Source organism: Microcaecilia unicolor, chromosome 3 (genome assembly GCF_901765095.1).
Source record: "Microcaecilia unicolor chromosome 3, aMicUni1.1, whole genome shotgun sequence".
Taxonomy (NCBI): Eukaryota; Metazoa; Chordata; class Amphibia; order Gymnophiona; family Siphonopidae; genus Microcaecilia; species Microcaecilia unicolor.
In genome coordinates this window covers 372,607,661-372,632,508 of record NC_044033.1, presented here as the reverse complement: position 1 = coordinate 372,632,508, position 24,848 = coordinate 372,607,661, and the positions used below count along the sequence as shown (strand labels likewise).

General features: G+C 41.4%; 1 protein-coding gene across 1 annotated transcript in view; it reads left to right on the top strand.

Annotated features, from left to right (window-relative positions):
• The window catches only part of EIF2B4 (eukaryotic translation initiation factor 2B subunit delta), a 94,066-nt gene extending 69,454 nt beyond the window's left edge, over nt 1–24,612 (top strand). Inside the window, 4 exon segments of the mRNA XM_030198585.1 lie at nt 2,507–2,634; nt 15,381–15,558; nt 17,409–17,589; nt 21,617–24,612. Coding sequence (XP_030054445.1) covers nt 2,507–2,634; nt 15,381–15,558; nt 17,409–17,589; nt 21,617–21,816 — 687 coding nt within the window. The 3' untranslated portion in view covers nt 21,817–24,612.
• Nucleotides 24,613–24,848: the final 236 nt, after the last annotated feature.

The window sequence follows — 24,848 nt, the reverse complement described above, 5'->3', positions numbered from 1 at the left end:
ATAATTCTCCCTGGAATAGGGGCATTATGCTGAATTTATAACTGGACATCTGATACAGTGAAAATATCCCTTGTAAGTTGGTGCAAGCACTACGCCAGCCAGGTGACTAAAGTAAATGATATAAGCAATTACCGTCCAGTAGCATCCATCCTTTAGCAGTCAGACTGATGGAAGGAATGGTGACTAAGCAACTTACCGATTATTAAATAAAGTTCATGATTTTACATGAATCACAGTCAGGATTTCGATCTAATCACAGTACAGAAACTGTACTGACTACTAGCCAAATTTAAGCAGCAATATCAAAGGGAGAGAGTATACTTCTCCTACAGTTCGACAGTCCAGTGCCTTCGACTTAGTTGATCATGAAATTCTGCTAAATATTTTAGAATACTTTGGAATAACAGGAAACGTACTTAACTGGATCAAAGGTTTCTTAACAACTAGAACATACCAAGTGATGTCAAATAGGTGGGAAAATGTGGGATACAAATGTTATAAATAAATAAAGTGCGTGTGACTAAGCACCAGCGATACTCATGTAACTCATAGTATTCTATAAGTTTATGTGTATAAGTGTGAGTCTTGCCTGGACTCACTTATGTGTATGCCTGCTTGTAGAATCTGAGTGTTTACCAGAGTAGCACTTAGGTGAATTTTAGCATATAAGCACCTATGTGCACGTGTACACGCATATATGCCATTCCTTTTTTTTTTTAAATATCTTTATTAACAGCCAAACAGATGAGAGATTCAAATATTACACACAAGGCTGGTTACAATGATTCAGAAACGAACAACAAGAAATATAAAATCAGGCACAAAAGTAATGTACATACTTAGAACAGTTGCCCTCCTCCATGAGTGCTTTGCTAGTACAGATTTCCTGGAGTTAGAAAGGAATTAACAGGTAGATGTGAAAGTTAGGAACATAGGCCTTGCGGTAGTGGAAAAATGCTGAAAAAATGTATGATGTGCATGCTTAAAGCTAATTATACTTGGGCTTCGCACAAAATCAACTAAGAGCTCTGCAACTGGGACAAATGCTGCAGCACATTTGATGTCTTGTACATTATAGAAGTTGCCATATCTTTCCGTGTCACCATATCTTTCTAAACTGGTTACTCATTTAATTCTGCATCGTTTAAGATGCTATGTTGATTCACAAGGCCTTACAAAATGATGGCAGACTTTTATTTTCAACAGTGATAAAAATCTATAGACCTATCAGGGCCTTGGATCAGAAGGGATGCTGCAGGTTAACCATTCAAGCTATGATGAAAACAAATATTGCAGAAACAAGAGCCTGGGCTATTTCCATTGCTGGACCCCAGGAAGGAAATAGGCTTCTACTTGATCTCAGGTTGTTATCCAATACTGGGCAGTTTAAGAAATGTCAAAATATTTTTCTCTCAGGCTTTTGGTAGCATGCATTAAGTTTTTGTAACTGGCAATGTATGCAGTGAATTATTCAGTGCCATGCAGGATATCCTATCCATGATGAGGTATTGTGCCCTTTGTTAAGATAATAAAATTGGATTTGTACAGTCAACCCTCAGTTTAATGGATTTTGGCTTTAACGGACAAATTGCTGGTGGTTATGTGTGTATTATAACGACAGTGCTGACATTAGGAACAGTCATGGCCCAGATTTCAGAATTCAGAAGTGGCAGAATTCCAAAACAAAATTCATTTATAGGTATGTACAGTATTTATGCATGATATAGGTAATGGTGCATATAGCTAACTTTGTGGTTTTAATATAAAAACTGATTATATAAAATGTAAATTTTTTCAGTTATTTTGATTACTGGACAATTTGATTTAACAGACACCTCCTCCCCCCTAATTAGTCCATTAAATCTGGGTTGACTGTATATTTGTTTGTATCGATGTACATAAGAACATAAGAGTAGCCATACTGGGTCAGGACCAATGGTCCATTTAGCCAGTATCCTGTTTTCCAAACAGTGGCCAAGCCAGGTCACAAGTACTGGCAGAAACCCAAATCATGGCAACACTCCATACTAAAAATCCCAGGGCAAGCTTCCCATGTCTGTCTCAATAGCAGACTATGGACTTTTCCTCCAGGAATTTGTCCAAACCTTTTTAAAACCCAGATACTCTAAGCGATGTTACCACCTCCATAGTATGTGCATTTTTTGTTTCATTTGTTTTCATGATTTTATTGGAACATAAATAATAAAATATGGTCTGAAAATTGTATTTAAAAAGAAAAAAATTTCTTTGTTGATAGATGGTGATAGAAGATTTAAGATGGAGGAAAATATTACCTTCTTTCTTAATCATCCTATTATATTGTGGTACCTAAACTTTCCCCTGTTCACAACAGACAGATGTTTCTACACTGTGCAGGTCGCTGGCTCTCTCTTGCTGGAGGGAGAGAGTTGGCATTTTGCTGCGGAGGCTTTTTAGGTACTCCTTTACAATTCCAAGCATTGCTAAGAGAGAAGTTTTTTTTTCCTTTTGCCCTTTGTATATGCAGGCGAAGGGGGCACTTCTGGACTCCATAGATAAATACATTCGGGAAAAGATCACCCTAGCAGCTCAGGCCATTTCCAAGTCAGCTGCTGAGAAGATCAGTGACAAGGACGTCATCCTGGTGTACGGATGGTACGTGAAAAGCTTGGATGGAAGGCTAATGCTGGTGCATGCTTGTGGAGTGCTGCCTGTTTACTTTGCTTTGAATTTCTGTTTGACGGCGGAGTTGTGCACACTAGGTGTTATTTTATGAGAGAGCACCTGTGTGATATTAAAAAAGGTGCCTATTTTATAAAGGCAGTGCAGACGCTTATATGCCACTATAAAATAGGGTCCTAGAACAAGCCCTAATAGCATATAAATTCAAATGCACCAATGTACCCCTGTACCAAAGATGTGTGTGTGTATTCTGTATGCCACAACTTCAGCGCCGTGCCTCCCAAACCTCCCCCCTGAGATAGGAGCCAGCATTTCAAAATGATTGGGGGGTGCCAAATGGCAATACAAATCCTCTCTCCCTAGACACAATGAAGGAGCTTGCTTAATATTGGGGGTGCTCAGCACTTACTGGACCCACAAAGCTGGCTCCTAATCCCTTAAAAATGTCTACATACAATAGCGAGCTGGCTCAAGAGTTTGTGGCATCCCGAGCCAGCTTTTGCTTTTGAGCCCCCATCCTGGGGCCAATCTTGTGGTATGAATTATTATTATTATTAACATTTGTATAGCGCTACCAGACGCACGCAGCATTGAACACCTGACACAGAGAGACAGTCCCCGCTCGATAGAGCTTACAATCTAAAAATACAGACAGAGCTACTTTTAGTTTTCCAATTTGGTGGTTTGGTCTCTCTTTACCACTTCCTCTTATTGTTTTTCTCCTAAGTTCTTTTCCCAGGAGTGGAGTAGCAGCCTAATGGCTAGTGCAGTGGCCTGAGAACCTAGAAAACTGTGTTCAATTCCTGCTGCAATTCTTTGTGACTGGGCAGGTCACTTAACTTTCCATTAATACAGGTACAAAATAAGTACCTGTATATAATATGTAAACTACTTTGATTGTAACCACAGAAATGTATCAAGTCCCATCCCATTTCCCTCTTTTTTTCTTTTTTTTTTTTTTTTATATTTTGTTTTTATTTTATATATGCCTTGAATTATAACAGCATAGCATCAAAAAGTCAAATATTTAACATAATACAGTCATCAAATCCAACATTTAACATTCAATATATCTAATAACCTGTCCTTCTTGCAACCCCGCCTTGTACCCCCTCCCCTCCCTCCCTCCTCCCTATCTCCTTTAAAGGAGTTCCTCGCTGTTCATATTATAACACAGTTATCCTGGTTGGTTAGAATTAGAGTCTCTACCGATCTGGAGTATGTTTTTCTCATAGTCCTTGGTCCTCACATCCGAGGAACAATTAGCTGAGGAGCATCAAGCTCTATCCCAGTTTGTGCTCTCCATGCTTTGTATTTGTCCCATACCTTGATAAATTGGCTCATTTGTCCATTTCGAATCGCTGTCAATTTCGACATCTGGTAGAAGTAATCCATTTTATGTATCACCTTTATCGTTGGCGGGGCCACTGGATTTCTCCATGCTGCCGCCACATTTATTTTACTTGCTACCAGGAATGTGGTGGCCAATTGATATTATGATGGTGGCAATCCCTGTGGCCTAAAGTGTAGTAAACATTGTTCTATCGTCCATTTCCCTCTTTTAATTTCCTTTCCTATTTATTCCCTCTCCCTTTCTTTCATACATTGATCCTTCCTTCTGTTTAATTTTGCTCCATTCTCTCATCTATCTTTGTATCTTGCCTTTAACTAAATTTATTTCTTTGTCCCTTTCTCCAGTCTTCAGTCTCCCTCTTTTCACCTTTCACCTATTTGCCAGCTTTTGATTTCTTGCTCTTACTTTCTTAGTCCCCCCATTCCCCATCTTTAGCTCATTTCTTCCCTATCCTCCTACTCTCCCTTCCATCTTTCACCCACTTTCTGGTTCCCATTTCACCCTCTATGTTTATCCCTTTCGCAGCCACCTCATCTTCCTTTCTCTGCCTCTCATCTCCTCATCACACCAGCTCCTTCCTAACTCATCCTCTCTCTACCTTCAGTCCCTTTCTTATCGCCTAACCAGTATCCCGTTTCTAGCCCCTCACCCTTTTGAAGATCTGTTTTCTCCCTTTCTCTCACACCCTCTCCATAGCCCTCTGTTCTTTCAGCTGCCTTGCAGCCCCTCCTCAAACCCTTCAGGTCTTTCAAACCATCTTTACTTTCCTTTTTTATATGTTCAGTCTCACAACCCTACTCATACCCCTCCATACAGTCCCTAGTCCTCACTGTCTTCCTTAATCCCAGATCGATCTAAACTCCCATTATCCCTTTTCTAAGTCCTAAGTTCTCACCTTACACAATCCCCATTCCTCACTCTCACACAATTCCACGCACACCGTGGGTGTCAGCTCATACTCCCAATCCACAACCAGTCTTAGGCAGAGATTCTGAATTTGGGTGGAAAACCAGAAGACAGACAGCCTAGAGCTTAATGTTCTGCTCTTCCGCATACCCAACTATACAGTACGGGGTAATTCTGAAAAAGTTACCAGAATTTCAGTGTCGGGATGTTACATGCTAAGAGCAAATTCTGTATCTGCAATTATGCACATAATTGCTGTTATGGAATACTAGCATAAGTTTGGCAGTTACACACCACCATTTTAAGCGCAACTGCTTACACCATGTCAATGGCTTTTAAATGCTGCAGTTCCATAATTAACTGACAGTATTCTAGAATCTTCTTAGTACATAAGTGATAGGCAGTCCCCTGGTCCGCCCTTGCCGCTCCCACATGCACGCTGTATTGCTGTTACTTGCTATAGCATTTGTGTGTTAAGTTTCTACAATAGCGATTAAGAGCAGTTAAGTGCCTAACTGCAAATTAGTTGCAATTAGAGCCAATTAACTCCAAATTATCCCAGTAATGGCACCAAATAGCACCCAATTTACCAATTAATTTACCACATAACTTGCAGTATTCTATAATCTACAAGTACAATTTTCACTCTAAGCATGAAATTGTGTGTGCAAGATTATAGAAAGAGGGGTAGATGCCCTTCTGTCCCTTTCTGCCCTTTCCTAAGCATCCATTGCACCTACCTTTCCCCTCATACCTGTTCCCATTTCCCAGCATCTGTCCACCTACTACTTCTCCAGTTTTCACTGATCCTCCCGTATTCACTGAATCCCCCCCCCCTTTTCCTCCTCTTTACCCTTGTATCTGTCCCTCTCCACCTTCTCCTGCATATCAGCCTCAGTCTTAGCCCCCAGCATGAGAATCGGCCCCTTCTCCCAGCTTCTAGCACCTGCCTCGTCCTGTACCTGCCCCAGAATCACCATGAACCTTCGACATAGGGCAGCAGCTTGTTCCATCATTACCACTATTGTTCTGCTCAGCTTCGTCTGCTACTGGCAGTGCAATAGATTTGAAACACAAGAAGATGAGCGCTTTGAACCTGCCATGTTACTGACAGGCGAAGTTGAGCAATGAACAGTGACAGAAGCGAAGGAACACGCTCCCAATGCTGTGATGAAGTGAGCCATGAAGAAGGTTTTGGGCTCCTACGTATTATGTATACACAACCATGCAGTTTTATAAAAGCCTTCTCAGCACTGTTTGATCCTTAAGGTCTCTTTTTATTCAGGTTAGTGGGACCCAGGCTGCACATTTCAGCTACCATATATACACATACTGAACGTTAGCAAGTGGCGTACCAAGGGTGGGGTGATGGTGCTGTCCGCCCCGGGTGCAAGCAGTAAGAGGGTGCATTGAGCAGTCATGGAGCTGCAGTCAACTCTGTCAACTCTTCTGGTCCTCTGCCCTTCTGATGTCAACTTCCAGTTCCGGGGCAGGAGAACCAACAGAGCCGACAGCCACACGCCCTGTAGTCTGCATAATACATAAACAGCAGAGGAACTAAGCCATGAAAAAAATCATCATAGGTCAGAAAACTCCATCAGAATTAGCTGAGAGGACCCAAAAGCTTCTCAAAAGGATCCAGTGAAACCAGCAACCAAATAATTTCAGATAATAGTTGTAACCCAGTTCTTATGTACAATCACTTACGAGCAGTAAATGCTCAAAAGAGAAAATGATGTATGGAAGAAAGGGTCAGTTAGGGAAATTATGGAAGAAGGGTCGACCACAGGTACACCAAAATCCCAAAGACCACCGAAATGGAGGTTACCCTACTTCACAGGATTGGGGGGGGGGGGGGGGGTCCAGGATACAACAATTCAGGAATCAAGACAGGAGCCTAACTTATAGTCCCACAACAGCTTTGGAAGAAATATTAACCTGTCGGATTATGTGTTGAATAAGTCAGAAATATCTGTTCTTGAGAAAGGGATGTCTTTTGTGCCCACTCCAAAGTATGCTTTGAACATCAGGATAGATTGTTCAAACTAACACACAAACTAAAGATAATTGATTATTTTTCCACGAATCTGCTCCATCCGTTGACATCTCTATAGTCAAGAAGCACAGTACTTGGAATCCTCCAGGCAATTCTAACCCTTTGAAAAACTAGCCTTGAAAGAAGTAGAGGAGATTGAACAAAGAAATAAAAACCATTTCTTCAGTTTAAAAGGAGAGGAAAAGAAAGCTATTGACTTTTTGAAAAATTATTCGAATATTGTCATAAAGCAGGCAGATAAAGGAGCAGCAGTTGTAGTTCTCAATAAGAAAGATTATATTAAGGAAATTGACAGACAAGTTCAGGATGTTAATTTTTACAAACTTCTGGAAGAAAGACCCCACAGATGCGTTGAAAAAGAAAACTGATTCTATCTTAAAGCTTGGGAAGCAAGCTGGTTATCTGAATAAGAAACAATTTTACTACTACTACTTGTCATTTCTATAATGTTACTAGACATACACAGCACTGTACACTTGAACATAAAGAGAGAGTCCCTGCTTGAAAGAGCTTACAATCTAATCAGGACAAACAGGACAAATAAGAGATAAGGGAATTATTAAGGGTGGGAATGGTAAAACAGACATGAGTACTGTACAAGTGAAAAGAGTTAGGAGTTCAAAGCAGCATCAGAAAGGTGGGCTTTTAGCCTAGATTTGAAAATGGCCAGAGATGGATAGCAAGATTAAAGGACCAGAGTCTGTGTTGGCAGTGGAGGAGAAGGGTACAGATAAGAGAGATTTACCCAATGAATGGAGTTCCCGGGGAAGAGTGTAGGGAGAGAGAAGAGTGGAGAGGTATTGAGGAACTACAGTGTAGAGTGAGTGCACTCCATCCGTCTATTTCACTCCTCTGCCTTTCCGAGTAGCAGTCATTTATCGACCCCCTGGTAAGTCCCTTTCTTCCTTTCTCACTGACTTTGACTCCTGGCTTTCCTTCTTTCTTGAACCTTCATCTCCTTCCCTCATTCTTGGGGATTTAACATTCATGCTAATGATCTCTCTGACTCTTATGGTTCTCAGTTTCTTGCTTTAACATCCTCTTTCAATCTTCAACTGTGCTCCACTGCCTCCACTCACCAGAATGGCCACTGTCTTTATCTTATCTTCTCAAACTGCTCACTCTCCAGTTTCTGTGCCTCAGCTCTTCCCCCTTTCTGACCATCGTCTGATAACTTTCACACTTAAACAGCCTTCTCCCTAGTCCTGTCCAATTTCAACCAATACATTTAGGAATCTTCAGGCTATTGACCCTTCTACTCTGTCCTCCAGTGTTTGACATCTCTTCTCAACTACTGTTACCTAAGTCTGTTAATGAGGCTGTCTGTTCCTATTCTCTCCTCCTCTCCGGATACTCTTGCTCCTCCATTCCCCATTCTGTAAGTTGTACCAAGCCCCAGCCTTGGCTGACCTCTAGAATCCTATACCTATGTTCCTGTGCCTGCTCTGATGAACGCCTTTGGCTGAAATTCCATGTCCATGCTGACTTCATACATTTCAAATTCTTGCTGACCTCCTTTCAGTCTGCTCTTTTACTTGCCAAACAGAACTACTACATCCAGTTGACAAATTCTCTTGGCTCAAACCCTCGACGTCTCTTTGCCACACTGAACTCTCTCCTCAAGTGCCTTCACCTCCACCTTCCCCTTCACTTTCCCCCAGACTCTGGCTGAGTACTTTCATGATAAGGTTCACAAGATTAAACTTGAATTCTCAACCAAGTCACCTTCACCTCTCCTTCCCTTTGTCCGTTCTTCAAACCATCCAACCCCTGCCTCCTTTTCTTCCTTTCTGAAATCGCTGAAGAGGAAACTGCATATCTTCTTTCCTCCTCGAAACTAACTACCTGTTCCTCTGATCCTATTCCCACCCATCTGCTTAGCACGCTCTCTCTCCTACTGTCATCCCTTTTATCTCTCATATCCTTAATCTTTCACTTTCCACTGCAACTGTTCCTGATGCCTTCAAACATGCCGTAGACACACCACTCCTTAAATCTTCATTGGACTCTACCTGTTCTTCCAACTATCGCCCCATCTCCCTCCTCCCTTTCCTATCCAAGATACTTGAACGTGCTGTTCACCGCCCTTTTTCACTTTCTTCATCTCAAGCTATTGTTGATCCACTTCAATCTGGCTTTCGCCCTCTTCATTCAACTGAAACAGCGCTTGCTAAATCTCAACGACCTATAGTGGCCAGATCCAAAGGTCTCTATTCTATCCTCATCCTTCTCAATCTATCTGCTGTTTTTGACACTGTTGATCACAGCTACTCCTTGATACACTGTCCTCACTTGGATTTCAGAGCTCTTCCTGGTTTTCTTCTTATCTCTCCCATCTTTTAGTGTATACTCTGGTGGATCCTCCTCCACTTCTATCCCACTATCAATTGGTGTACTTCAGGGTTCTGTCCTGGGACTTCTTCTTTTCTACATCTGTACTTCTTCCCTTGGTACTCTGATCTCATTCCATGGTTTTCGGTGTCACCTTTATGCTGATGACTCTCGGACAAGCTCTCTACACCAGAAATCTCAGCAGGAATCAGGCCAAAGTATCAGTCTGCCTATCTGACATTGCTGCCTGGATGTCCTCGCAGCCATCTGAAACTAAACATGACCAAAACTGAGCTTCTTATCTTACCCCCTAAACCAACCTTCATAAGTTGCTCCCAGGTACATAGCTCCCTTACCTTGTGTGCTGAGCCCCCCAAAACCCACAACTATACACCACTACCATAGCCCTTACGGGTGAAGGGGGGGCACCTATAATGTGGGTACAGTGGGTTTGTGGTGGGTTTTGGAGGGCTCGCTGTTTCCTTCACAAATGTAACAGGTAGGGGGGTATGGGCCTGGGTCCGCCTGTCTGAAGTGCACTGCAGGACCACTTAAACTGCTCCAGGGATCTGCGTGCGCTGTCACGGACCTGAGTATCACATCTGAGGCTGGCACGACATATTTTGAAAGATGTTTTTTGAGGGTGGGAGGGGGGTTTAGTGACCACTGGGGGAGTAACAGGAGGTCATCCCCGATTTTCTCCGGTGGTCATCTGGTCATTTCGGGCACCTTTTTGTGCCTTAGTCGTAATAAAAACAGGTCCGGGTGAAAATGTCCAAGTGTTCATCAGGGACGTCCTTGTTTATTTTCGATTATGGTTCAAGGATGTCCCAGTGTTAGGCATGCTCAAGTCCCGCCTTTCGCTACGCCTTCTTGAACTTTGGCCGTCTTTGCGACGGAGTGCAGTTGGAGACGTCGTAAATTGGGTTTTGATTATACCGATTTTGGACGTCCCTGGGAGAAGGGCGTCCTTGTGCAGATTTATGTCGAAAGATGGGCGTCCTTCTCTTTCAAAATGAGCCCAATAGTAACCTATGGAACTTTAAGTCTAAGTGCTTTGATAATGAGCCCCTTGGTGTCCTATCACCACAATTTTAATGAGTTATGTTTCCTGGTAGATTGAAAGACATTGGAGAGGAGGAGATGATAGCAGACTATTATTACAAGAGGAGCAAGATTTATATTTAGATATAACACTGTAAACTCCAAATAGTCTGAACTTAGAATCAGACCTTTCTGGGGGGATTTTTTGTAATAGCTCTCAAACAATGATAACTGAGAGATGACCATATGGCTATCTATATTTCGGTATATATGCATGATTTAACTAATTGATCTCTATGGATATTTGTTTCTATTTGTACATTTATCTATTTTCTTACGGTATGTCATTATTCATATATTTGAGTTGTTTCTATTCATACATTATTTATGTAATTATCCTTTAAATTATTTATCTATATTCATATATTCATTGAGAAGTTATTCCTAATGGCATTTGTATGCATTTGAATTTATATGATTGATTAGTATTGTTAACCCCATTAGGTCAGCTCTTACCCCCCCACCCCACCCCATTTTTAAGCCAGTTTTATCTTTTTATGTTTTTCACCACATTGTGCATCAGCAGTTTCCGTGGACAGTAAGATCATGTAGCCACACAACTAAAGTGATGTCACAGTGACGTGCTGACCCGGCCTTTTCAAAGTTTGGAAAGCTCCTGTAAGAGCTTTCTGCATATGTCCCTGTGTTCCCACCATACTGTACTTACTGTCCTACTTGCCATCCACCTCAGTTTCGTTTAATCCGCGGTAGCAGTAAGACCTGCTGAGCCTTTAAGTCCCTTCATGAGTTATTTATATCTGTTTTCTCATTACTATTTTTTATTTATTGTATTTTATTTAGTCATCATTAGTGAATTTAATTTTACACCGCTTTAATTTTCCTGATGTCGAAAACTGGGTTTTAAGCGCTGTATTTCTTCATAAAATGTTAATTATGGATCCTCATGGAGAGTGTCTTTGCCTGTCTTGGGCAGCAACATCTAGTTGAAAAGTGCCCAGACTGCAAAAGAATGTTTCCCAAAACGCTTGAAATTCACGCTTTAAAATTAAAAGACTTTATTCAGTCGACATTCTCTTACAGATCAGTCATCTACATCTGGCTCTTCCAAGAAGAAGCGTTCCCACACTCAGACTCATCCATGAGAAACAGAGTTCTGATGCTTCCACTGTTGTTGTAGTCACAGCTCCAACGGACCCTGTTCTCTCCCATGCAATGCCACTCGGGGGTCAGGATCCCAACCACAATATCATGCAAGGAGCATTTGGTACCGTGACTCTTGTCAATGTCTTTTTGCACATGCCTATACAAGACATGCAGATGAGTCAGGATGACGTCAATCGAATGCATACAGACAGATCTTTGATGCTAAACACCAGGTCAGATTCTCCTTCACTGAAGTGAAATAGAGCCCCTGTTTCCTCTAAAATCTCCAGTCAGCTCTCACAGTTGCTCTAGAAGGCAATCTTATTCACGGAGTCGACATCAGTCACACCATGCACATCACTGCTGTTGAAGACATTCCTTGTCCTGTTGGGTATCTTCTAGGGCCACACATTCCAGTAAGTGTGGCCGTTCCCCCCCCCCCCCCCCACCCCCGTCTCATCAGTGCTCTGCTTCACCACTGAGTCTTCTCTGCATTCTGGACACTCACATCCTCAAGTCAGACAATGTGTCTTCCTATATATTGCAGTTACTAGCTCAGTTTCTTCAAGATAAGCAACAATAGCTACAACTTTCTACCCCAAATGTCATCTGCTCCTTCCAATACTCTGCAGTTGCCTAAGGAGCCAGTGTCTTTGTGCTCAGAAACAAAACATGAATCAAGACATTCACACAAGTCTGCATCATCAGTAAGGAAGTGGGCATGGTCGGTGTGAACCTCATCTTCTCAAGATCTAGATCTTCCATCCTGAGGTCTCTGTACTCCTGCTCAGTCTTGCCAACCTACAAATTTCATCAGCCCAAAAATCTACTCAACAATTTACTCATGAGTTCTCTCCTAAGCAGAAAAATGTGCAAGCACCACAAGAAGGCTCTTCTTACCCTAAATTTCTACTAAGATGGCAGAAGCTCCTTTATTGCCTATAGCTTCACAAAGTTCTACAAAGGACTACCGACATACAATTTTAAAATATTTGAACCTTACTAAAGAATCTGTAGCGCTTCCAACTGATGATATTCTGCAGGAGCAGCACAAGCAAATCTGGTTAACTCTTTATTCCATTAGGCTTACCATACCTAGATTAGACAACAAGTACCGAGTTCAAGATACGCTGAGGCATAGTACTCAACAACTGTCGCACAATTCTCTGGTGGTCAAATCCGCTATGTGGAAAAACAAAACAGCCAAGGAATGTACAAATCATTCTCCTACAAAGGACTTAAAATGCATGGATTTAATGGGAAAGCGTGTGTATCAAAATTCTATGGGACAAACTTGTATTGCAGAACATAATTACCATTATGTTCAATATCTTTATACAGTTACGGATGATCTTAGTAAATTGGAACAAGGCTTATCAGAGCAGAACATTAGTTTATTATGCTCTGTAATGGACAGCTTAGAAGATTGCTGTAAGGTATGATTAGGGTGGCAAATGACAGTTATGATACTGTGGTGCGGGGATCTACTATTGCTATAGCAGCTAGACACATGGCCTGGCTGAGAGCATCAGCTCTAAAATATGTTCATGAAAAGGTGGTACACACCCCTTGTACTGGAAAGAATCTATTTGGTGGCAAAGTGAAAGATCTGATAGAAGGCATGAAGGAGGATTGCACTACACTGGATGACTGTTTCCTGTTCTAGCTTGGGATCTTCAGTTTTGTGGCTATATGATCTTACTGTCCATGGAGAAAAAAAGAGTTACTTACCTATAACGGGGTTCTCCGAGGACAGAAGGTCATCTAGCCACACAAACCCAGCCAGAGTTGCCTGCCAGCTTCAGGACTAACTGAGGCAGAGGGCGGGGTAATATAGTAAGTACAGTATGTATGTATGGCGGGAGCACAGGAACATACGCCGAAAGCTCTTCTGGAGCTTTCTGAGCTTTGAAAGGCCTGGTCAGCAATGTCATTGTGACGTCACTTCAGTTGTGTGGCTAGATGATGATCTGTCCACAGAGAGCTACTGTTATAGCTAAGCAACTCTCTCTATTTTTTTTCTTCCATGTCATTTGCTGTGAACCGATGTCATCAGTATTACTGGAACACAAGAAACGTGGCTGCTGGAACGCATTAAAAAATGACCGTTTTTTTTAGCAATTTTTAAGCCATTTTTGTAGCTCTTTTTATTTTAATTAGAGATTCTAGGAGGGCAGAGTCTATGTTTTGTGTTTTTATGTTTGGTTCTTCAAAGATAAACTTTAAAAATAAAATCGCTATTGTCCCGATTTTTAAAGTGTTAAAAAATATCTTACTTGTAATGTTTTCCACCCCTGAAGGAATTTTCTTGTCTTTTAGCAATATTTCGCTGTATTCCCAAGTCTTTCCCTGCACTTTTTAAGATGTTTTACAGATTTTTTTTAAACTCTCCTCTGACCTCAGCTGTGAACAATAAAGCTAGCTCTGAAAATAGCATAGCAGATTCTGCATTACTGCTGTTAAGGAGAAGTGCTGCTTCCTTGTTTGGAAAGTGCTGCAAGTAACTCTTTTTCAATATCGGACCCTTGATATTGTTAGTGCAGCATATTTTCACAAATGATTCCTTCAGGTTGAGATTGATTTTGGCTTTTGGGGAAAGTTGTGCACAAGTCCCCTTTAGGTATGTGTTATTTTGAGTGTTTCACTAACTGCTTGCTGTTTACCCAAATGCATGTTTGCTTTAAAACATTTTAAATATGTATGCAGTTTGCCTGCCATGACACTATTTGGGACCCCTTTTACACCTATATTTTGGTTGAATCATTTCATTTTAAACTTTTATATGTTTGTTATATATTGTTTTAACTATGAACCGCTGCACATCACATATTGTGTAAATTTAAGTAATGTGTTTTTATTTTGTATTTTGAACGACATATTTTATTTTAATTTGTACTTTTTTTACTTAAGTTAGTTTTTAATATTGCATGTTATAAATTAACCGCCCTACCCCTGACACAGCCTGTCAAAGGCGAAACGTGGCCATGTCGATTGCTCTGCTTTTAGTAAATTACACGTTTTCTACATCTACTGGACTGCTGTGTGCTGTTTTCTACACAGTTCTTATATGCAATCACTTACAAGCAGTAAATACATTAGGTCAAAAAGAGAAAATGATGTATGGAGGGATCCTATCAGTTGAGCCACCTTGGCTTTTTGAGCTAGTGTATTACTTACTTCTCGTAAGTGATTGTATATAAGAACTGTGTTACAACTGTTATGTGAAATTATTTGGTCACTGGTTTACATTGATCCTTTTTGAGAAGTTTTTGGGTCCTCTCAGCTAAATGTAACAAAAAATATATATATATCGATGGAGTTTTTCTGACCTGTGATGGTGATTTTTTTCAGGGACTTAGTTCCTCTGCTGCTTATGTATTTGTCACCAGGTCTTTCTGCCATCTTTTAAATGGGGGTTACCGCCCTTTTTTTTTTTTTTTTTTTTCACAGATTGGGCTATGTGGCTTGTTGACTATTTTCTCTCTGTTCCTTGTTTATATATTTTGTTTTATAAAAATGAATCTTGGCACATTTCCCTTTTGAAAATGAGGTTGCGGCCATGGGGGTATAAGCCCTATAGTCAGTTTCAAAATTGTTCTCACAATGTGCAGATACCTTTATTTGGTCTGACCACTGTTGTACATAAGACAGGTCTCTGAAGGAATAAAAGATGTCCAACTCAAGGAGACACATTGGCTCTCCTTAATAGAGTTGACAGAGGGTGCTACCTCCAGTTAACTCACTTCCTGTCCAGCAGTTCTTGCTGCACTTGACCAGTGTTTGTCTCTGTGTGACAGTGTGGTAAATTGTTATTAATGCTGCCCAAGATATGCACAGGTTTCTAACAAATATGTCTTGCATTAGCTCCTCTCTAGTGAACTACACAATATGCAACGCCCATGCCAATGGCCGCAAGTTCCGTGTGATTGTAGCAGATAGTCAGCCACGCTTGGAGGGACGCGAGACACTGCGCAGACTGGTGCGCAAAGGAATCCATTGCACCTACATTATGATTACAGCAATATCCTATGTGTTACGAGAGGTGAGTGAGGAGACTGCTTGAAGGAAACTGGAAAAATGGTGGAGGGAGGGACCCCACTTCCTTGTTCTGATCCTTTGTTCCATGAGGGTTATGTGCCTTAATCTTTTTTTTGTGTGTGTGTGTGTTATTGATTTTTCAAAACAGGAAAGCAGCCTATCCAGTTAGTAATACACTGCAACCAAATATAAACTCTCAAACATAGTATGTAATCCAGCTTATTCCCCCCTCTTTTAACAATATAAGTATCACAAATCATTTGTTCAAAATTTCTGTAGTTATGTCCATATTCTCCCCCCCCCCCTCTCCATATCCCTTCCTCCCCCACTTTCCTGCCCAGCTCGTAATTAAATCCCGTAATTGGGCCAATTGTTCCCATGCCTTATTATTTTTGTCTTGTTGTGCTAAGGTTAAATATTCAAATTAATTTCCTCTGTTTCCTCCTCCATTGATTTAGGGTGGGAGGAGAATCTGATTTCCAATTGGTAACTGCTAAATAAGAAAGCAGTTCTTGTTTGACAGACTGGTCATAATGAGTAGTACTTGTCCACCCCAGGAGACACCGCAGAGGTTCCAATTGCCAAACTCTTCCAAGTATTACCCAGCTCTTTCCCAGTCTCCTCCCAAAAAAGGTTCTACCACATGTACATATATGCTCTCTGTGTCCCGCCCTCGTGAAAAGAGAAAATTACGTCAGAAGAAGGCGGGACACTGAGAGGGAACGAAGGGAAGGCTAAAGACGAGCAGTGCTTTCACTGACGCGGCCGCTGCGACTGAGGTCAAAGATTTTAAACCCCCCAGGGCGGCATAGGAACGAAACGAGGGCTGTCGGGGAGTTGAGGTAAACGGCGGTAAGCATGGCTTGTGGCGCTCTCCGGAGGTCGGCGCCCCCCTGTCATGCTTACCTCACTGGGTTGCGCCGGCCCTGATTGAGTTCTGTATAGTCTTTTAAAGCCCTTTTCTAGATCCTGTGCGACTTTCTCATTTTGCAACATGCTTTCACCGAGGCACCATAACTCCTCCCCCCCCCCCCCCCCCCCCCCCAAACCTCTTTTCTCTACCAAAGATATTTTCTTCCCATATCAATACCAGAGCCTGGTAGACCATGTCTGAACATCTACACTGTTTTAAAATGAAAAACTAGAATTAGTGCATTGCATTCTTACTGCCCCTCATAGAATTACTCCCAGTATGTGCAGATAGTTCACGTGACACTGCTCTTCAGCAACAGACAGCCCACAGCTGCCATACCATTGTTTATATATACTCAAGAAAAATGTCAGGAAGTTTTTTTTCATGGAGAGAGTGGCGGATACTTGGAATGCCCTCCCGCGGGAGGTGTTGGAGATAAAAACGGTAACGGAATTCAAAAATGTGTGGGATAAACATAAAGGAAACCTGTTCAGAAGGAATGGATTCTCAGAAGCTTAGCAGAGATTGGGTGGCAGCACCTGTGGTTGGGAGGCGGGGCTAGTACTGGGCAGACTTCTACGGTCTGTGCCCTGAAAATGGTAGATACAAATCAAAGTCAGGTACACATATAAAGTAGCGCATATGAGTTTATCTTGTTGGGCAGACTTGGTGGACCGTACAGGTCTTTTTCTGCCGTCACCTACTATGTTATGTTAGATATATAAGAGATATAGAGATGAGAGATAGTACACACATACAATATTCTGATGAAGGGCACAGACTAAACTTCCTGTAAATGAGACGGGCTGAGCTATGTCATGTGATCATCATACGAATGTGCCATTAAATCTCTGGGTATGTGGTGTGGCCTCACTGCCAGGATCAGACACAGTGATTAACTGCAGATCCTGGTATGCTTTTTTTGTCTCCTTAACTAACAGGTCTCCAAGGTATTTTTGGGAGCCCATGCACTGCTGGCCAATGGCTATGTGATGTCGCGGGTGGGCACTTCCCAGATCGCCCTGGTGGCTAAAGCATATAACGTGCCAGTCCTGGTGTGCTGTGAGACATACAAGTTTTGTGAGCGTGTTCAGACCGATTCCTTCGTTTCGAATGAGCTGGGTAAGGACCACTTGCTGCCCTGACTGCCTCTGACATAGGAGGTGCACACTGTCCCTCCTGCTTCCTCAGAGCACATCAGAAGTTTTGGATTGCCTTCATACGATGGAACAGGGGCTATGTTGTTGTAGAATTGTAGCAAGTTTAGTCATTTTATTTTATTTTATTTTATTTAGCAAAACTTGATACACTTCTAATGACAGCAGAAGGCGTATCATAGTGATTTACAATAAAATTAAAAAATATGAACATAGAGAAGGGGGGAAAAGCAGTTTACAAGTTTAGAGTAACAAAATTAAAAGTGCTAACTTGGGGAAGAGGAGGTGGAAGGGAAAGAGAGAGTACTGCAGAGAGAAAAAATAAGCAGCTAAGGAATTAAGTTTCTAAGGTTACATAGCCCAGTCAAGCCAGCTATAATTTGGCTAGCATGGGGAGAAGGTTGGAGGGGCTACTGTTGATGACAAACTTATCTGCCTCTGTAGATGAATAGGGACGTTACCAAAATTGCACATTCTCCTGACCCCTGCAGTGATTACACACAGTGAATCTAAAGTTCATTTTTGTTCTTTAGAAGTAAAAAAAATCAAATCTTTGTATCAAGGAGTATGGAGGTATACCTTTATATTACTGTATAAAATATATTCTTTAGTGGGTTAAATAAATCAATAGGAGGCAAATCTCATTATGAAAGTCACAAGAGGCTTTCTTTGCACATTGGGCTTGTCACCACCACATGGACAGGGGCAACCCATCCATTAAACAAAACTATAGGCCATTGTGTAGGGAACAGTTTAAGCAAAATAGATCCTGATAGCCACACAGACTCGGAGCCATTACTTTTAGCTGCAAGGAGAGTGAGCACACCAACGCATACAAGGCAAAAGTTTTAATATTTAAAAGTATGGTGCCCAATTATGCATGTTTCCAGGATTGTTGTGGGTGGGCTAGGTTGGGATGGCTAAGATTGTTGAGTTTAATTATCAAAATCTTGGGGTGGGGGGAGGGGGCACCTAAAGTTGAAGATTTGCCTAGGGTGCACTGTGCCCTTGCACCGGCTATGCACATGGAATACCCATGGAATACAGAGCAGTGGGTAAAACTTTGTTTCAGGTGTGTACCAGATAGAGAGCAAAAAGACAGAAGAGGCACACAACCACGGTGCGAAGCAGAGATGAAAAATGTGAGACACTTATGAGAACTGGATGCTAAGGCATGATGCTGCAAAAATTTATTTTGATGTATAGTGAATGTAATATACAATTGTGTCCATATCATCACTTAAGGGAATGTGTGTGATAGCATTTTAGTTTGGTAGAGAGTGAATGGTTGTGAAAGTGTGTATTTGATAAAATAAGCAAGGGAAAACTGTATTGGATTTAATGTATAAAGGATTAATATATATATATATATATATATATATATATATATATATATATATATATATATACAGTGCAATCCGCTTAAGTGCAAGGGTATGGGACCAAAGAAATACATGAAGTTAACCGGAGCATGCACTTAACCGTTGTGACCCAAAGAAGCTTGACATCTGATAAACATATGTACAGTATACAGTCTCCGTTAACTGACGTTATACAGTCTCCGTTAATTGACGTTAGGCTTACTTGAAGTAATCAGTCATAGTCCTCTGTACACTATTGTGTCTGTGAGTTCCATAGACTACGTCTGCCAGACGGTAAAAACTGTCATAGCACAGGAAATCTAGACTGCCCCTATTTGACTGACTGTACATTTGTCCTTTAGATTGTAAGCTCCATTGAGCAGGGACTGTCCTTCTATGTTAAATTGTACAGCGCTGCGTAACCCTAGTAGCGCTTTAGAAATGTCAAGTAGTAGTAGTAGTACATCCAGTGGCCTCCAGATAGGCCCGCACGGTGTTGAGACTCTCCAGTGCTCTTGCAAAAGTGACAGGAGGTTGTTGAATTTTGTCAGCATGTGCCTCACTGCTCATTTCATCATCTGTTTCATCATCAGCCGTTGCCTGTGTGTAGGCGCATATCTGGACATCAGTGCTGTCGTCAGCTGTTTGTAGATCGTAATCAACAGCTCCGTAGTGATGAAACTCCTCTTCAGTAACACTGGCTGGGATGTCAATAGCCTGTTCATCTGACGCGTTTGCAACAGCTGCATCTGTTTCGTCCCTCTCCACATCCTTAACAAAGCTTGCCCGCTTGTAGCAGTTCACAATGGTTGTCTGTGTAACATGATTCCAGGCTTCTTTCTGCATATGTAGGGAATCCAACAGTGTTAGATTACGAGCCAGTTCAACAGCACGTTTATCCTTGCCAGTCTGGTCATCCATAACGCTCATCAGACGACGTAGCACAAGAGACCAATAATGTTTTTTTTTTTAATTGGCTATTATGCCCTGATCCATAGGTTGGATCAGAGCGGTAGTGTTTGGTGACAGGAAGACCACCTTGATGTTAGACAGCCTGACGTCATCACTGTGAGCAGCACAATTATCACAAAGCAACGAAATCTGACGCTTTTATGCCTAACTTCTTTAGCCACTGCTTCCAAATTTCCCCAGTCATCCATGAATTTGCGTTAGCCTCGTATGACACAGGAAGTCGCTTAACATTCTTGAAGCAACGGGGCTGTTTGCTCTTTCCAATGACGAGTGGTTCCAACTTCTCACTCCCATCCATATTGAAGCAAAGGAGGATCGTCAGTCGGTCCTTCGATGTTTTACTTCCTGTAGTTTTGGCTTGTTTGAATGCAAGTGTTCCATCAGGAATCGCTCGCCAGTAGAGACCATTTTCGTCAGCATTGAAAATGTCACGAGGTGCAAACTCGTTCAAGATGGTAGGAAGAACTTAAACAACCCAATTTTCAGTACCAAAGTCATCAGCGTCTTGTTTTTCACCATGCGTTTTTTTGAATTTTATGTTGTTCCTAAGATTACCATATGGCTCCAGAAAAAGGAGGACAGATTGAGCCAGTCCGGGTTTTGCTTCCATTGAAAGCAAAGGAAGTAAAACCCAGAATGGCTCAATCTGTCCTCCTTTTTCTGGAGCCATATGGCAACCCTAGTTGTTCCTCTCCTTCCATCTTTCCAACCATCCAACAGTGACTTTGAATTCAGTTAGTCCAAGACTTTCAGCTAGCTGATTAGCTTTCTCCATAAGCAGTGGACCACTGACAGGAAACTATCTGCTCCTGACTTGAGAAAACCACCGAAGAAGAGCATCTTCTACATCCTCAGCTTTTCTCGCCCGTTTACGTTTCCTGTGTGGATTTGTATTGTTTTTCCAGTCTTCCAGAAGCTGGTCTTTCTGCTTCAAGATACGTGAAATTTGACTGGGATTGACACCATATTCTTTAGCAATAGATGCTTGACTTTGTTTTCTAATTTTGTAAGAACTTCTATTCGTTCAGCCAGTGTTAAAGTCTTACAGTTGCGTGTTGACGACGACTACTCCAGTGTACACTCTAACAACTTTCTTTCGCTTATTCTGCCTGTGGCAGTTAACCAATGAGATTTAAAATTTATCGCCCCTTTGTCATGTGCCAATCTGCTTCCATATTCCGTGCGTGCGCGCGCTAATGCCGAGTCTTTCCTGCAGAGGAGCGGTCTTAAACCATGCATATAAGCGAATCTTGCACTTATCAGTGGTGTGCTAAACCGAAGTTTGGCCCCATAGAAACTGATGGCGCCAAAAACAGAACCGAAGTACGGCATGCAGTTAAACAGAGCAAGCACTTATCCGATGTGCACTTAAATGGAGTGCACTGTATATATATTTATTTATTTTTAAATCAAATAAAGTTGTATAGAAAAGAGGTTTTGTAGTTACTTTTTTTAGGGTGGTATTAATTTTTGTAACTAGATTGAAAATAACTTACTCATTAAGTAGAGATGGTATGCATATTCATTAGGGAGATCCTGAAAACCGAACTGATTGGTAGCCCAGTGCTGAAATATACTGCATCTGAGGAAACAGAAAAGTAGTACTGCCCTTCAGATAGTCACTAATCCCTCTTTTACTGCCTCTTCCCTGTTATATAGATGATCCTGATGACCTCATTGTGACCCGAAAGGGAAAGGCCCAGCTGGAAAACTGGCATCAAAACCCATCCCTGCGTCTCTTAAACCTGGTGTATGATGTCACACCTCCTGACCTTGTGGATCTAGTCATCACAGACCTGGGAATGATTCCATGTACCTCAGTCCCTGTGGTCCTGCGTGTAAAGAATGTGGAGCAGTAGGGGGGAGGGGAGGGGGATTGTATATGTACTCTAGTTGAATAAACCCATGGTGTGTTTGCTACTATCTTGTATTATTACTGGTTAGGAATGCCCTTTGTATTTTCAGAGCAGGGCCCCAAACTGCCCACACTGGCTGCAACTGGAGAGATTGCTTTCCCCCTCTGAGCTTGTATTTGCCATGCATATCCCTACTCCTTGCAGCTGGCATATACAGCATAGCATGCTGGGTAGGTGAGTTAGGCACTTGAGGGGTAGAACAACTAATTTCCTATGGTATTGATGCTTAAATTGAATGTATATGGTAACTTTTGTGCAGTCTCCTGTGGAGCACACATTGTTGCTATTTTGCCTAGGGTAGATGACCTGTCAGCAGTCTTAAAGCTTCTGAAATATTAGATCTTCCCTTGTTCTTGTTATTATTTTGTTACATTCAGAAGGATCAAGCTGGATAAATGTAGTCAGTTTTCCAAGACTACACAGAGAAGCTTTCTTAGAACAGGGATTAACACTCAAATCTGTTGTCCTTTTGGAGTAAGTCCCAGATACCAATAACCTCTCTACAGCTAGAGCACATGGCTTGGGCCAGCAATATAGGCGACAGTACAACATCTAAGATTAAAGTTGGGTTTTCTAAAATATGTACTGTATTTGCAGTGATATGTGTAAACATTCTAAGGAAAGGTGAGGAACTGTTTCCAGAACCAGAAGGGACAATAATACTGTTCTGGGAACAAAGAACAGACAGACTCACAAAGTATAGGCCAGATTGCTGGTACACAGGGGATAGGGCATCAGTCTGTGTCTTAGTTTTTTGTAACCCCCCACCCTATTTTCTTTCTAGTTTAACTTTGCTCATGTCTTCCACCTGCAGTTAAAACATGACAGCATTTGATCTCATGAGCATAATGGATCAGAGGGACTTGGAGGAATTTCCAGTTCCCTTTTGCTATCATGGGTTGAGTTTAAGTTTTAAGTGTGGTCCATAAAGCAATGGTACTTTATTACAGATTCAGATGGTATGCAATTCAGTAATAGTGTGCAGGGTTGAGGCTCACGCTTAAAAGCACTCTACCACGGTTGCCTGTGTGACAGTTTGTCTGGAGGTCCTTCCTTCAGTGAACAGGACACCATCCACCCTACAATGAACCCCTCAACCTGCTCTGCCTTGTGAGTGCTCTATTTTTAGAATGTCTGCATAACATAACAATCACACTGGTTTGACCAAATAACTGCCAAGCCCAGCATTCTGTATCCCATCATATCACAAAAGTAAATCCATTCCTTATTCTTGAGGTTCAGGTATAAGATGTGGCTTTCTCCACTTCTGCCAACTAATTGTTGTTGGACTCTTCTGGTATCCAGCTCTGCTAGACATCTTGATCACATCCTATGACACTGAGGTTCATTTTCAAAGCACATAGACTTACAAAGTTACATACATTAATATATAACTTCCCCATAGATAACTTTCCCCGTTTACTTATTCTACCCCTCTCATGATTTTAGAAACCTTCATTATATCTGCAGTCAATGATCTTTTCTCTAATTCAAAGAGCCCTAACCTGTTTAGCCTCCCTTCATAAGAGAGGTGGGGATTTTTTGTCACACTTTTCTGAACGTTTTCTAGCACCGTTCTTTTTTTTTTTTAGATGGGGCAATCAGAACTATACATAGTACTCAAGATATGGTCACACCACTGGATCAGTACAGAGGCATGATAATAATCTGTTTTATTCTCTTTTTCTTTCTTAATAATTCCTAACATTCCGTTGTTGTTTTTTTGACTCTCCTAATCCCTATCCCCTTCTTGACACAAAATAGACCTTAAACAATTTAGAGATGCAACTTAATTTTCAAAAGGGTATTTCCATCTAGTCTGTTTCTTTCAAAACCGAGTTGCATTGGTCATAAGAACATTACCAAGTTTATATCCCTATCGTCATAAACCCAAGGAGATTTTATATTTTTCCTTTCCTCGCCATTCCATCTACTATAACCTGGTGCCTTTTCCTCTGGAAGGACAGACATGAAGGGGGAGGTGGAGGGAGAAATGATAGGAAAAGGGAAGGCATGGGGGAAGCCTTTGTATTGGTAGCATGAAACGTTGCTACTAATTAGGTTTCTTATGACCTCGATTGGCCACTGTTGGAAGCAGGATACTGGGCTAGATGGACCATTGGTCTGACCCAGTATGGCTATTCTTATGTTCTGAAAACACATCTGAACTCTACAGGGCCAACACTTCTATTGTGTTCTTATGTTCTTTATAAATTTGTAATTGGTGACTGTGAGGAGGTACAGTTCATGTTGCAAAGTGACATGAAATTCTTTATTTTTAAATTTGGAGTCTCTGCAGATTGGTACCCTCTTTTCTGTCCTTATTAGAGGAGCCTGGTGGCTGCAGAGATGTTACAGAAGTGTACTTCAATCCAGTTAGTCACAGCATTCCAACCGAAGGTATAACTGTAAAATATAACCTCGGAAGTTAAGAAAAGATGGAAATAACTTTTAAATACATTATTTTCTTTGAAAGTTTAGGGTTTGTTGTTGGGTATTATTCAGCACATCTGACTCTCGATCAATGAAAAGGTAGCTTCTATAGAAGCTAGTATCTGCTAATCCCTCATAGTCTCTGCAGGATTGTTTATTCTGCACTTGATATACATCTGTTCAAGATAAAATCACAGTGGTTTACAGTCTCAATAAAATGAACATTTTTATAAAGGAGATGTTAGAATGCCACAAGACACAGAATACTCTGTTTACTAAGCCGTGTGAATGGGCTGTGTCGGCATTAGCATACAGCAACTGCTAGCACGGCTTAGTAAATGGGGGAGAGTGTGGGCTGGGTGCCAAACCATAGTGTCTTTCCCACTAACATAGGAAAATAATTCCTGGTCCTTCACAAGAAGGGGAAAAGGAATCTTGGATCTTCAACAGTAAGAAGAGGTTTAATTTATATTTAAAAAGATTTGCTAGCCCACAAAATCATGTTAGCATGATTTATTTATTTTATTTATTTATTGCATTTG